Below are 15,020 nucleotides of genomic sequence, written 5' to 3'. Positions count from 1 at the left end.
ACGCGGAGTCCCGAACTAACGGAGGACCCACCCCCTGCCCTCTCTCTTGTTCTGTCTCCAAACTGCAGCACTTGGCTGGGCAGTTCCTTCCAAGGTTTTCAGGAATGCTGGGTATTGTAGTTTAATTCCTTCGTGTGTCCCCCCCCCCCCCCCCACTGCAGAATAAACCTTGTCTCTCTTTTTTCCCGCGAGTCGCGGCTGCGGATGTGCAATCCTCGCCCTGCTGAGTCGTGCTTGGCGCGGGATTAAGAGAAGGCTGGGTCCTAATGCCCGAGGACTGGCTCCACGACCTTGGGCCATTTATTTCCATGCCTGTTGTGGGTTTCGAAGGGAGGGCTAGCCAAACCTCATGGGAAAATAGTTTTTTTAAAGGATATAGAGTGACCTAGAATGGCACTTAAGGTCTTCTGGATCTCAGGTGTGGAGCACAGAAGCTGGTCTGTGGGGTCATCCCAGACCCTTGATCACAGCAACAAGTCTGCCTCTATCAGCCCAGAGCCAGCCTGGTTTTCTTCAAACCCTCCGCCCACCCAGATGCAGCGGGCGGTGGGGTGTGTGTCCATCCCGCACACAGCTGAACGCAGGAAAAGCATAGGCCAGTTTTTCCTTTCCAGCCCCTTGCTCCCCATGGAGGGTGGCAGGGCAATTTATTTACTTATTTAAGCAATTCATATGGCCGCCCGACTCGCTCACGGGGACTCCGGGCATCTTGCAAGAATAAAAATCCCAATTCAAAACCCGCTCCACCCCCCTGGCGACAACCCCAGCCATTTGATGGGCTCCTGGTCGACCTGGATCCCCAGGCCCACCGGCACAACCGCGCCTTCAGGGCCTTGCGGAAGAGCATCAAGGTGGGGGCCAGTCTGATCTCTGCAGGGATGATGTTCCACAGGGAGGGCACCAATGCCAGCCCCGTGCCATTTTGATTTTGGGAATGTCATGCAAACCGGGTTGACCTGGTTAGCATAGAGAAGCCCAGAGCTCTGTTTCCTCTACCCTCAATCATCTTTCATCTGCTCTTTCTATGTATTTTTTTGGAGCGTTTACACCACTGTGTACCTGCCCCATGTTCCACCCTAGAGACATACTTTATTTATTTGTTTAGTTATTTATTTATTGTACCCTACTGTCCAGGCCGTTTTGGCTGGAAAGACCTCGAAGCCACGTTCCGCTCTCATGCCGCGGAAAGATTAAAGCGAGGAATAAGAAGACCACCGTGCAAAAGAATTGCTACGTACCACGTACCCTGGAGGGAACCCCGTTTTTACGTCCATTCCTAGGGGCAGGGTAGACTGGGGCCTGCTGTGATCTGTGTCAGAAAACGTATTAAGCCCCTATTAACGGCCGTTGAAATTGTTTATTCTCCCAAGCGCTGTTTTTTTTTTTTTTTAAATATCGTAGGACACCCTGGAGATTTCTGCTCTGATCCTGAACATGGGCTCAGGCAGCAGGAACTCTGTTTCTCGCGACCCCCTCAAGCAGCCCACTGGGTTTCAGGGCGCCGTGCAGCCCTGCCTGAAAGGGCCGGTTGGGGATGTTCAACTCCTGGAATTTTCTATACTGGGAGTTGTCCAAGGTGCTAAAATAGACGCCGGCAAGAGATCAGATTGCAGGACCAAAATAGCAAGGGGCGGCAGTGGCGACAGCCCGTCGCCGCCACCTTGGACATCTGAACCGAGAAGTGCAACAGCCAGGCAAACCCGGTTGGTGGCTGGTTCTGAGAGCGGGCCGATGATAGGAGGAGAGGAATCCTACGCCTTGGTTCCTCCAGCTTCCAGACTTCTAATGCTATTATCGATACTATTGCAGAAGGAGTCTAGGGTGCCACACAGGAAATGGATGCTTAAATGCTCACCCGTGGACTTTTCAGCCTGGGAAATGTCCTTGCTGGACTACTGCAGCGGGCCTTCTCTGGGGCAGCCCTTGAAGATGGTTTGGAAAGGTCAGCCAGAAAGCCGTAGCTGGGCCTCTGAGTAAATGTTCTGCGTGCTCTAAATCCCCAGGTCCGACCCCCAGTTTCTCCACACGGGTCTGAGCAAGATCCCAGACTAAAAAACTCAGTGTAGAGACAAACCCATGTTGGTCTACGGTTGCTTTCTCTATTCTTTTTCATTAAGGCATTTGTTCAACACCAAGGACATTCCTACTTACACTCTATAAATTCAGAGTTTATAGAACTGCCAGATGTTTCTGAATCAGACGGTCAGATCATTCAAGATGCTTCTTCCCTTCCTGATAAAGCTTTGTATACAGGGAGTCCTTGACTTATGACCACAATTGGGACTGGAACTTCCATCGCTAAGCAGTGCAGTCATTAAGTGAGTCATCCACAATTTTACCACCTTTTTGCCGTGGTCATTAAGTGAATCCGGCTTCCCCCACTGACTTTTCTTGTCTTTGGGTACAGGATGAAAGGACGATGGACAAATAAATAAAATACATTCTCAGCAGCATTCACACAAGCTGTTGACCTGCATACTGAAATAGGCCTTTTCCTGGGTTTCTGCAAAGCACTGAACCATAAAGCTAATCCACCACACTGGGTTTCTGCAAGGCAATCTCAAAACAGAACAAAAGAAAACACAAAAACACACTCCTTTCCAACGTTTGAACAAATTGTGCAAATGCAGTTTCTCAGAGTTGACCTGACCTAGTGAATTAAATGTGCGAATATAGTCTAAGAGAGTCACCAACTAGTATCTACACCTTGAAACAATAATGCTGTGTGGCTGATTGCTTTCCTCCCTCCCCCCTCTTTCCCCCTCCTTCCTTCCTTCCTTCCTTCCTTCCTTCCTTCCTTCCTTCCTTCCTTCCTCCCTCCCTCCCTCCCTCCCTCCCTCCCTTTTTCCCTTTCTCATTTTCCTTCCTTCCCTCTTTCTCTTCTTTTTTCCCTTTCTCATCTTCCTTCCCTTTCTCATCTTCCTTCCTTCCTTCCTTCCTTCCTTCCTTCCTTCCTTCCTTCCTTCCTTCCTTCCTTCCTTCCTTCCTCCCTCCCTCCCTCCCTTTTTCCCTTTCTCATTTTCCTTCCTTCCCTCTTTCTCTTCTTTTTTCCCTTTCTCATCTTCCTTCCCTTTCTCATCTTCCTTCCTTCCTTCCTTCCTTCCTTCCTTCCTTCCTTCCTTCCTTCCTTCCTTCCTTCCTCCCTCCCTCCCTCCCTCCCTCCCTCCCTCCCTTTTTCCCTTTCTCATTTTCCTTCCTTCCCTCTTTCTCTTCTTTTTTCCCTTTCTCATCTTCCTTCCCTTTCTCATCTTCCTTCCTTCCTTCCTTCCTTCCTTCCTTCCTTCCTTCCTTCCTTCCTTCCTTCCTTCCTTCCTTCCTCCCTCCCTCCCTCCCTTTTCCCTTTCTCATTTTCCTTCCTTCCCTCTTTCTCTTCTTTTTTCCCTTTCTCATCTTCCTTCCCTTTCTCATCTTCCTTCCTTCCTTCCTTCCTTCCTTCCTTCCTTCCTTCCTTCCTTCCTTCCTTCCTTCCTCCCTCCCTCCCTGACAAAACTGCCCCTTGACAGCAAAACCAAGCAGATGGGATTTTCCCATCCCCCCCCATTCATATTTAATTTAAAAGCTGCAATGGAAAGAACTCCAATAGAAAAATGAAGAGGGGGGAAAAAGAAGCCAGACGGATGCAAAGCCCCCTCTTCCCTTCTCCGGCACTTAATCAGCTCGCCAATAGATTAGGGAAGAATCCCCTTGCTGCCTATCCCAGCCAGCTCCTCTCCAACCATCCTGGACTCCAGAACCCATTATCCCAGCCCTGTCGGCCTGGGAGGATGGGATCTGCAGCCCCGCATGCCTGAAAGGCACCAGGTTGCTGTCGGAAGTGGCAAGGGGAGGGAGCTGCATTTCCCATCCTCTGATGACACCCCCTTTCCCGAGAATAAACACTTGGACGGTGGAAAGAGATCAGGCCAGAAGCAACCGAACTTTTTGGTGATTCCACAGCCCTCCTTCCCCTCTACCCATTGGATGCCCAGGCCTTTCTCGGGTGCCAGAGTGGCTGATCCGGCTGTCAGTGATTCCCCGCTTCTCCTCCTCTTTCTCCTCCCCTCCTTCCAAGCTTGGTGGGCTCGTAAAGTAAATACCTATGGCCATCTGCGTGTCCCCTCCGGCATCTATATTTAACTCGCTGATCAGCGTTTTGGGCAGCTTGTCAACCTCATGACTTTTGAGGAGGGGCACGCAAAGGCTACCCTGGGCTTAAGGAGGGAGAACAGCCCGGGGGTGGGGTGGGGGGTCGCTCTGCCATTTGCCTTCCACCGCTGAATTCTTCCTTTTCCCTCTAGAAACAACGTGCCACCATGCCGGCCGTTCCAAACCGGGCCAGGGCCCGGGAGAGGAACAATGTCTTGAACCGAGCTGAGTTTCTCTCCCTCAACCAGCCCTTGAAAAGTGCCCAGGAATCTCGGAGTTTCAGGAGGGCGAACAGCCAAGGGGGCCCTGCCCCGGTCCAGAGCGAGGGGGCCAAGGAGCCGCGCCAGCCTCAGCAGCTGCCCGAAGAAGACTGTATGCAGCTGAACCCCACTTTCAAAGGCATCGCCTACAACTCCTTGCTGGCCATTGACATCTCCCTCTCCAAACGGCTCGGGGTGTGTGCCAGCAATGCCGCGGCGTGGGGCAATGCCCGCTCCATGATCAACCTCATTGGCATCACCGGGCATGGCATTCCCTGGATCGGGGGCACGCTCATCTGCTTGGTCAAAAGCAGCACCCTAGCTGGCCAAGAAGTCCTCCTGAACTTGCTTTTGGGTGAGTAATTTTAGCCTCACTTTCCAGCTGACTTTCAAGTCCTGCATCTTCCCCCTCTTGCCCGCTCTGAACATCCTCAGTTCCACAATCCTCATTGTTTTCCTATTTATCCTATTTATACAATGAGTTTTCCTATACAATAAGATTCCATAATCCTCATTGTCCACACACCTATTTTCTTACTCCCCTGTTCGCCCCACCTTAGGCCCCCGGTTGCATTGTTTTTTTCAGACTCAGTCCTTCATCTGCAAAATGGGTATAATAATCATCAATGGCACCCAGTTTGTTTGTAGACAGGGTCAAACAGAATCCTTGGGAGTTCTCTAGCAGCAGAGATCCCTAGCAGAACCAGAGGCAAGCAAAGATTTAAATCGGTCGGCCCCTGTAGTTCAGTTCAGGGCTGGATGAACAAATCCTCAGGGAACCTAAGTCTGTGTTGAACAAAGTTGTGTTAGTCTCCCACCATCTGGTGTCTTCCTGATGGGTTAATCACAGGACTCATCATGCAAGGTAGGCCTGGCTGTGGAGGACTGAGACGATGGTCTAATGCAGGTGGGAGAGCATTGGTTTACGCACAATTCACAGCCACAAGAAGCTGAGGTTTCGGGTTTTTTAAGGAAAAGTTGGTTGGGATAGCTATGTAGAACCTCCATGTTCAGGGATGGTATATTGGGAAGTCAGAAAGGCATTCCACTTTCTTGTTGTGCCAAGGAAAGTCCCTGGATGTATCCACTGTGCTCGCAGGGGGTTGAGTTCAACTCAGAGATGACTTTACATTGAGTTTCTTCCCTGGCATATCAAATCAAATGAAGTTGAGATGATGAGAAAAGTCTGGGTCCATCTCATGGAAGAAAGACCATCCTAGGATCGTAGAGAGATTTGATACAGCTAGCTGGATTTTAATCCTAGCTCTGTTCCTTTTCTTCTTGGCTCCATCAAAGAAAGCCATTCCTGAAGAACGGGGAGCAATTTGAAGACCTCACCGTGTCCCCGCTAACTTAGCTCCTCAAGGATGATCTGAAGACCTTCCCCTTCTCTTAGGCAGTCATCAGTCATACCCACTGTATGTAAAGGTGGGATTCACACACCCCTTACCTTCATAAGAACGGACCTTAAGATCTTGTGGAAAGCCATGGAGATGGCCTTGAAGGGGATATTCAGAAGCCCTTACAGAAATAAGGGCAGAAGCGTTCCTTGAGCCAGGAGAAAGGAGGTAGTGTTAGGAAGAGGCCCACAAGCACACTTGCAAGGTTGATATCAGCCCTACAAGGAAGACCAAATTATGAAAAGGAGCCCACCGGAAGGCTATAACTACACTGTATTGAGCTAGGCTATAGTAACAGAATCTTCCAAGCATGATTGTGTTGTACCTTCCCTCCCTCCTATACCCCACTGAATCAGGGAGGAACCAACCTGGGCCTCTTCCTAACACTACCTCCATTCCCCTGGCTTAAGGAATGCTTCTGCTCTTATTTCTATAAGGACTTCTGAATATTCATCTCTATGGTTCTCTACAGATCATCTGTGGTTTCCAGCACAACTGTCTGGTTTCAACTCAGGCTGAATGTTAAAATGAAAGTTTTGGACTTTCAGCTTGTGGGGAAGACTAACATCTCATGGGAGAGCTCAGAATCGTAGGAGGAAGAAGCCAACTTTGGGCTTGGGTTGTTGAGTTTTCACTGTTAGATCCACCCACCATTTTTCTTCTTTGGGATTTGAACGTAGCAGACCCGACAGTGTGATGGAAGACATGAGCGAGGAGGTCCAAGGTCATAGGGAGGGGGAGAGGAATCCCAAGCATCTCCTCAGCCCTCAACCAGAGTGTGTGAAAGTGAAGAGAAGGAGACTGGCACCACCCTAAGGAATTCAGAGTGTTTAGTTGCTGTCATTGGGAGTTAGAGTTAGTCTGGTGAGATTCTGTCTAATAGGTGTAAGCTAATAAAGTAACTGAACTGTTCCTGGATTTGTCTCGCTGTGGTTCCTGGGCTGAACCTGACATCATGTCCACCTTGGTCCATCATGGCTTCTCATCCTTCCTGGAATCTTAAAGATCGTAAGTTGAGATGTCTACTTCTGGCACTGAGTCTTCAGAAGATATCATAATGTGGAGTCCTTGGTGCTCTTTGAGCTTGGATGTTTGCCAGCAGATGCTCCATTCCCTACTCCTTCCTTACCCATACCACAATGTGTCACGATTGTTTCTATCCATTCAACGATCCACCATATAGAAAAAGGAGAAGGACTACCTTCCTTGTATAGTATATTCTTGGAGGAATTATCTGTTGAGGATGGAACGGAATGCCAGTGGTTGCAATTGAAGGTTTCCACAGAGATTCAAGGTATCTGGACCAAGTCTGGGACCCACAATGGTTGGGCCACCATTTTCTTTCTGGCACTCCACTGTGGTTTCTTTCTCAGTGGATGGGAAGCCATGAGGACATCCCAAGGCTGGAGGCTAGAGTTGGAAATTTAAAAAAATAACCCTGGAATCGTGGTATAGTAGCTAGCAGGATGGAAGGCAGACGTTCCAAGTGAACCTGGCCTGTGAACTCATTGTTGAAAAGTGGCCCTGTTTCAGCCACACTAACCCCATCTGCAGAATGGTGTGAACAATAAGAGCCCTCCCATAAGAGGCTATGATAGACCCAACCCAACTCCTACAAGCTTGAACAGCTGAAAATGAGGAGATCAGAGTGTCAGGCCTTGACTCTGGCAAGCCCCCTATTTTTAGTGAATAATCTTTTTGGGGTTCTCTCTAACCTCTGTTGAGTTGCTCTTCCTCCAAATGGCTTAGGACTACAACTCCCAGCATTCTCCAGCCAGCATGTTGGCTCTCTGGGCTAGACATTCTGAGAGTTGGGATCAGGGGGTAGATATTCAGCTCTTCCAGGTCTCCTCTGGTTCCCCGGACTATCGCTTTCTCAAATGCTGGCTAGTTTTCCAATGGAAGTTGCAGCTTCTATTGGGAAAGATTTAGCCAGAGAACATTTCCCTGGGTTCTGAACTACACCTAAATTGAGCTGTGAGATTTAAATGGGTTTTATGCTAATCGGTGCCTGGCACAGCCCAGCGGGCGTGGGAGACCTACAGGGGGTCTAGCCATTCTACCTTGCATGGATCTACGTGCTCACTGTATCCCAAGATCTCCTTTAGAGTATTTGACAATTGCAAATAAATAAGTTATAAATAAATCATCAAGTTCTCTTATTTAATCTGTGCTTAATTTACCTTATTTATTATTTGATGGAATCTGTACTTCCCTCCAAGCAAATCTGATGGCCAGGCTATCGGACTATGGGCCCATCTTGAGGAATATATTGAAAAAAATATTGCAGTCATACTAAGGGCTGGGGACCTAATGCCCAATGGGGTCCGGATGGATGATTTAAACTACCAACAGTTTAAATGCTATTATTCGGATGAAGCCACACAAGAACTCTTTCGCCCAAGGTCAGAGAAAGACCTGGTACTGAAAGCTACTGAAAATGGAAAGCGGGTGCTAACAGAGACCTACTGCATCTTGAAGGGGCCCCAACAGAAAGCAGAAAGCTCACCTTTCTGTTTGTCCCCATACTGGAGATAAATTTCTCTGAACAATTCCAGGTAGAACAGACCAGGCTTGAACAACTAGATTTCTCCAGATAAATCCAGAAGAGAAGATTTAAAAGATACTTATGTGATTCAGTCAACCTGGGGAGGCCCTTGGAGAAGGAATAATCATCTCCCAAGTCTTTATACCTTCCTGGCAAGGAATTTCTCCTGGGGATGAAGAAGTAGATAATGTTTTGGTGGGAAAAGCAATTTGACAATAGAAAGGGGAGAGCATTCAGTTCTTGTGATCAGCCTGTCTAATGTAAACTGACTCAAGGATGAGCTGGGAAGAAAAGATGGGGAAAAAAAGCAGTAAATATTCAGGAGGTATCTTGAAGGGGAAAGGATTTTTGCTGCAAGATGAGAGGCCAGATTGCTGGGCATATGTCAAAAAATAAATATTCTTCCATAGCTGGACGCCCTCACCTATAAATATTTCAATACTCCACCCGTTCTGCACTGAAGCAAGAAAACGTGCCTTTAAGCAATGTGTAAGAAGGCTGTGTATTGCTGGAAGATGCAATTCCTCCTAGTTCAGAAAAAGACAGGAGAAAGATTCATGAAAGTTAGGGATTACAACAATTTTTGGATGGGGTCACCAATGCTTCCGTAGCAAGGCGCCACGTAAGTTGGGAATTCCAGAATCAGAAATGTGACGAGGCTCACCTATTGCACTAAAGGAACAGAGAATTTCCCGTTTTGCAAAGAATTCTGCTTCAATTCCGTTTGTATTTATCACAGCCTTCCGAAAAAACGGCAAACACTGTTTTTATATACGATAACTGCAGCAAGATTATTGCGTGCTCAAAGATGGAAAGATTTGGCAACATCTACCATGGAGGAATGGTTGATGAAGATGACAGAACTGGTGACCGGAAGCCCCTGATGGATTTTTTTGTGTAAAAAAGAAAAAAAATGAACTTGTGATTGATGGTTTTGATGATGAGACAGGATAGACTATAGAAAGAAGAGAATCAAGATGTATTCTTAGAGAGCGAGGTTAAAATATAACTGTACTGATAGCTTGCATCCGTTCTTACTACTGTTGTTAAAACTTTCAGTAAAAATTATCGGATTCTGGAATTCCCAAGTTATGTCGTGCCTTGATATGAAAAATTACAGCTTTCTGAAGATTGCCAAATAAATAAACCAATGAACTGAGACTTTTTGGATTTACAAAGAGTTCTGTTTTGGCTCCCTCCTTCTTTGAGTTTATCTCTTGAATATGATGCAAAGGGAACCGTATTGTGAATCCCGAGGAAGCTATTCTAGGATCACAGTAATTTCCAAATTGGAACCCAACTGAAATTGCTCTGCGGGAAACCAGCTTGCTTGCAACATGATCTTTTCTTGGCACGCGCTTGTCTGGATGAACGTTCTTGAAATCTGGGCAGAAGCCACGCTAAAGTATCTAGTTCAGGGTTGCAAACTGGTTTCCCCCCAACCCCCCAAGGACATGGCATTTAGGAGAAATGGAGGGTCCTTGGATGGACTCTAGTGTCCCTCCTGACCCTTGTTTTGAACAAGAGAGGTTAATGCCTTACTATCGTCAAGTCTTCTCCTTGATTCACCCACCCACATATTTTCTGCAGAGTGCATTTATAAACGAACCCCTTTTTTCTTCTCGGCACTCTGCCCCCCGACTCCCCAAATTTTACAAACGATCCAGCCCACAGGCACCTCTTGTGCAAAGCCATCGTTGATGTAATCGTAGTTTAACAGTAAGCCGCCATTGGCTGGGTGGTTCATAAAACACGCTAACCGGGGGGTCGTATTGAGAAATTGGAAATGTAATATTATTCCAGATGTTAAGGAAGGGTCGATGGAAATGCGTGAGCTCTGTGTTTTGGAAAAGGCAATATATTCTACTAATTAAAGGATGCAGCAATCTGTGTTCCTATGGCAGAGATTTTGTGATATTTTACAATGATCTTTTGCACTGATTCTATTAAGGTAGTGTATGCATTAGGAAACCAGGGACTATTGATAAGTACAAAGTAGTTTTATTCCACTCTTTTTCTTAGCTTGTATTTTTAGTTTGCATGGGATGTCTCTCTTCCATTTTTTAAAAGCTTTTTTTTAAGTTTAAAGATCGTTTTGATCATTATGCATGTATATATTTTTTAGAAAAATACATAAATGAAGGAAAAAATAAACTGGGGATGTATTTTTCCTGGCCCATACTTCACTTTGGAGTGGCCTGCTAAAGTTTAGTGGGGACGGAGGCAGGAGGAAGAAATATAGATTTGATTTCATAAGGACAGACTCAGATGTTTTACTTTTTTATTATTACACTTGTGCTCATCCTCCTTTTCTCTTTCTTTCTCTCCCTCTAGCCCTGCTCTTAGACATTATCATTGTAGCTGGCTTACAGAAAATGGCAAAACGGAAAAGTCCTTATGATGTCAGTCCAGGTGTTTTGGACTACCTGACCATGGATGTCTATGCCTTTCCTGCGGGTCACGCTAGCCGAGCTGCTATGGTTTCCAAGTTCTTCCTCAACCACCTGGTTCTGGCAGTCCCGCTTCGAATCCTACTGGTCCTTTGGGCCTTCTTAGTAGGACTCTCCCGAATCATGGTGGGACGCCACCACGTCACCGACGTCCTTTCTGGCTTTGCCTTTGGTTACATCCAGTTCCGGTTGGTGGAAATTCTGTGGATGTCTTCTAACACGTGTCAGATGCTGATTTCTATGTGGTGAGGAGGAGTGACGCCCTCAGCTTTCTTTCATTTTCTGTTTTAAGACACAGACAAGGCGAGAGACTTCTCAGAAAGGGAGGTGTTTGGCAAAGGAACCATGGAGTATCTTCTTCCAAGAAGCTGAACCTCATGAGGCTGAAGAGACAGTTGGGTCTAATTGGGAATATCTTCTGGGAAACATTGAGACTGGCTGATGTATTTGGCTGTTTTTTCCATGGCTCCCAACCAGAAAGCAAATTCAATGAACAAGGACAACATTGCATTCTCCTGCTAACTGGCTGTTGAGACAATGCACTCTGAAATCTCACAGCTCTTGCCTTTTAATATGGAGACGGTTGTAGCATGTCTGGTCATGGAGGTTGAGGAATATAGGATGAGATTCCTTCCTCAAGTTGAGGTGTCTGCCAGTTGTGTGGAGACTATCATTCTTGGAAACCCCACTTCTATGCCTACTTTCCCCAACCTGGGCATCATCCAGATGTGTGAACTTCAGTTTCCAGAATTCCCTAGTCAGTATGGTCACTGCTAAGAATTGTGGGAGGGGAAGGGCATCCTCAACATGTATGGACTTCAGCTCCCAGAATTCCTCACCAGCATCTGGTCCTCATTGAGAATTCTGGGAGCTCAAGGGCACCGTCCAGAAAGGTGGATTTCAACTCCCAGGTTGGGAATTCTAGAAGCTGAAGTTCATGCATTTGGAGGGTGCCCCATGGGGAAAGACTCACACCATGCCTTATAAATTCCTGATAATAACACAAGAGTGTTGTGGCATCTCTTACACATTTTTCCTTATTTTAGTGCTCATTTCTTAACCCAGCAAAATTCTGCTTGGCAGATGGGAAGGAAGCAGTGAGAGAGTCAGTGGGTAGGGTGGTGGACTAGGGTGGAAAAAGTACTCCAGTTCAAATCATCATTAGCTGCAAAATTCACAAGTCAGTAGCCAAGTTCACACACAGGATGCCCCGATGTAAACCTTCATTTACAAAATAGTGGCTGAATTCACATATCGTGCAGAACAATAATCAAACAAATGAATCTATGGCTTAGAGAGATGTATAAGGGCAGGAAAAAGTTGAGCTCCAACATTATGCTTAAGTGGGGTTTGTTGTACCATCAGTGGTCAAGTTCACAAAAGATGCTAAGCCATAAACTAGGAACAACAATGGCTGAATTTGTCAAACCAAGCCAACCGCTTGTGGGGCGTGAAGGGTGAATCCAGACATTGTAAACCCTACTTTATAACCAAATGATGTGTCAAACAAGTAAACTGTGGTTTATGTGCTAATCATGCTTAAAGAAACCCTGACTTAGGATTCATTTAAGCAACCCTGTTGCATTTTTAAATCATGGTTCATGCAGGGTGGCGTTTATGCAAACGAGGCCCCTATGGCTTGCTTATTCAAACTGTGGTTAGGTGAACCATAGCTTAATGTTATAGGTGAAGTCAACCAATATCACCAACTTCACAGAGGCATTGTGAGGCTAAAATGGGGGTGAATGAAGCATTGTCAACTTCTTTTGAGGGAGAGCCAGGTAGAATAATGAAATAACAAGTTAGGGTTAAATATGGCTGTTTCCCCTGTCCATTACATTGGGTGATCTAGAAGGCATCAGGTGGATGTTGTAGTGATCTTTACAGTCTTTATCATTTGATAAAGCTGGATTTTAACTTGTAATAAAGGGTCTGACAAGTTTGGCCTTGTTTGTTCCTTCTAATATTTTTGACAGGGCTTCCAAGAAAAGATGGAGAAGCTATGAGCTTGTTGGGTGCAGCCATTAGGAACCGATCTGACCTGGTGCTTTTCACAAGACTGAGGCCTAGCTGAGATGAAAAATGCAGAAGAAGCTGAATCTCAGAAAACAGAGAGGCCAAGTCACATCAGGGCACATCTTGTCCTGTTGAGGACCAAGAAAGGAGAGTCCTGCAAGAATGGCTTTAACTATCAACCAGAATCCCACAATATTTGAAGAGCCCCTCTGCTCATCCTTGGCTGGGATTGATACAAGAGATTATCTTGAGATCTCTTCACTTGTAGCTTTAAGTTACTTTGATGCCTGGGGTCCCACTCCATGTTCAGCTACAATTGTGGTTGGTTCTTTCATGGCAGAGGTTGATGGATGATGATCTCACAGTAGGGGGTAAAGAAGATGACCTTGATGGAGATAGGCAAGAACCTAGGGAAAAGGAGCTGAAACGTTTTTTTTTTAAGTCCAAAACTATCAGATAACATTTGGAAGTGGCTCAGATAGACACCTCCCTAATTCACAGGAGTATAAGGAGGAGGAGGAGGAGGTCCGGCACAATCAGATCTGCAAGAATCTGTTATTATAGCCTATCTTAATCAAAGTAATTTTAGCCTTCCTGTGGAATCAAATTCATGGTCTGGTCTACCCAGTGGGGCTGATGCCTCAGCTCTGAGAATGAGGAACCAAAGACTTCCTGCACCTCAGGATGACCTGAATTATCAGTATTAGACCTGAATGTGTTTCAAACATCACACGGGCTGTTCTCTTGCAGCACTAATAGTGCCCCCCAAAATTCACAGTTCAGTCGTATCAGGGATGCCCAATTAGACACCCTCCAAAAGTTGTGGGCAAGCCTACGTTGTCTTCAAAGCTGTCCCCCAATCTTTCATGGGACAGAAGGGGAAAATTATTCAGAGGGAAATGTATGCATCTGAAATGGGATGTGGGAATGACCTTGAGAGACAGGAGGAAGAGCTGCAGACTAGACTACAATTAGATAAGGGGCAGCTGAGCCCAGAGGAGCAATGGAGGTGTGGCAAACATCCCAGAAGGGACCGTCCCTAGTTTGTTGGGCTGTAAAGGCGAGGGGGGAGAGAGGTATTTTCAGACTTGCAAGATTCTGTTAATGTAACCTTACAATAAAGTTAGAGCTAGTACTTCTGGGTGTGCTTCTTGTTTGGACTACCTTGCAAGGCTGACATCAATCTTGCAAGTCTCAAAGCACCTCTCTCTTCCTGTTGCCTTTACAGCCTGAGAAACTAGGGAGGGTTCCTCCTGATCCTTTTTCCCCTCCCACTATCCAGCTGAGGGCTATGCTGTCTCTTATCTGACTATTGCCCTGGCTCCCATAGCATATGCATAGCTAAGGTGGAGAAGCATAGCCAGAAACAAATGCAGCAATTAAAATACTTATTTGCAGAAAGAGACAAAGATCATGGTTTAGCCTGCTCCTACTGAAGTCTGTGCTTCAGCAGAAGCAGGATTGAAAGATCACTTTCTGGAGTCTGGCAAAAAGAAAAACAAAATCTCCAAGGATTAGTCAAGTCGAATTGTGCAGAAACATCAGTGGGTTCACACAACTTGCCTCCAAAAGAAGGAATTTTGCTTCTGTCTCTATAGCAACCATTGCAGATGGAGGGATAACTCTATTATAATGCTTTTATCATCGGAGTTGATCAGCTTGGAACATCCACCCAAGAGCATCTGGATTTTCTGTGCCCACCGGGCGGGGGGATATCCTTGACAAATTGAACGAAGCTAATGCAATTGAATCAAATTGAATTGAATTGCTCTGGGGCTTGTAACACCTCTGCATAGCCCACAGCCAATTAACTGGAAAGGCCCTATGCCCTCCAAAATAATGTTAACTGGCTATGCTGGTCTATGGCCATAATAAAGGTTTGATTTGATTTGAATGTTAATTGGCTTTGGCATGCTATTTTTCAGATTTTCAAAATATGTTGGCCAAGGATTGGAAGACTATGCTTCAAAAATTTGGAAGAGCTGGAATTTCTAGGGATATCCTTCCACAAACTCTAGATGATGTCAAGTCACCATGCAGAGAACACCCTGCCTATCTGTTTTCTTAACCCTGTGGTCTCAATCTGATGGGGTTCCCACCACTGTAGCGATCTGGAAGCCAAGGATGGGAAATTTATGATTCGCTAGATGTTGCTGAAATATAACTCCCATCAGGCCAGAAATTCTGGGAATTGAAGTTCAGCAGCACTTTTGGGGAGCTT

At 46.2% G+C, this 15,020-nt stretch overlaps 1 protein-coding gene across 1 annotated transcript; it reads left to right on the top strand.

Moving 5' to 3' along the window:
- Positions 1-4,118: 4,118 nt before the first annotated feature.
- PLPP7 (phospholipid phosphatase 7 (inactive)) lies at positions 4,119-12,727 on the top strand. Its single transcript, XM_007422311.4, has 2 exons — positions 4,119-4,740; positions 10,668-12,727. The coding sequence occupies exons 1-2, from the start codon at positions 4,293-4,295 to the stop codon at positions 11,030-11,032; spliced, it is 813 nt and encodes a 270-aa protein (XP_007422373.2). The 5' UTR covers positions 4,119-4,292; the 3' UTR covers positions 11,033-12,727.
- Positions 12,728-15,020: the final 2,293 nt, after the last annotated feature.

The sequence above is a fragment of the Python bivittatus genome, unplaced genomic scaffold (genome assembly GCF_059951505.1).
Source record: "Python bivittatus isolate LINGU-HERP-01145 unplaced genomic scaffold, Pbiv_v1 ctg000160_np1212, whole genome shotgun sequence".
NCBI lineage: Eukaryota > Metazoa > Chordata > Lepidosauria > Squamata > Pythonidae > Python > Python bivittatus.
Note: the sequence above shows the minus strand (reverse complement) of the source record. Positions and strands in the feature narration are given on the sequence as shown.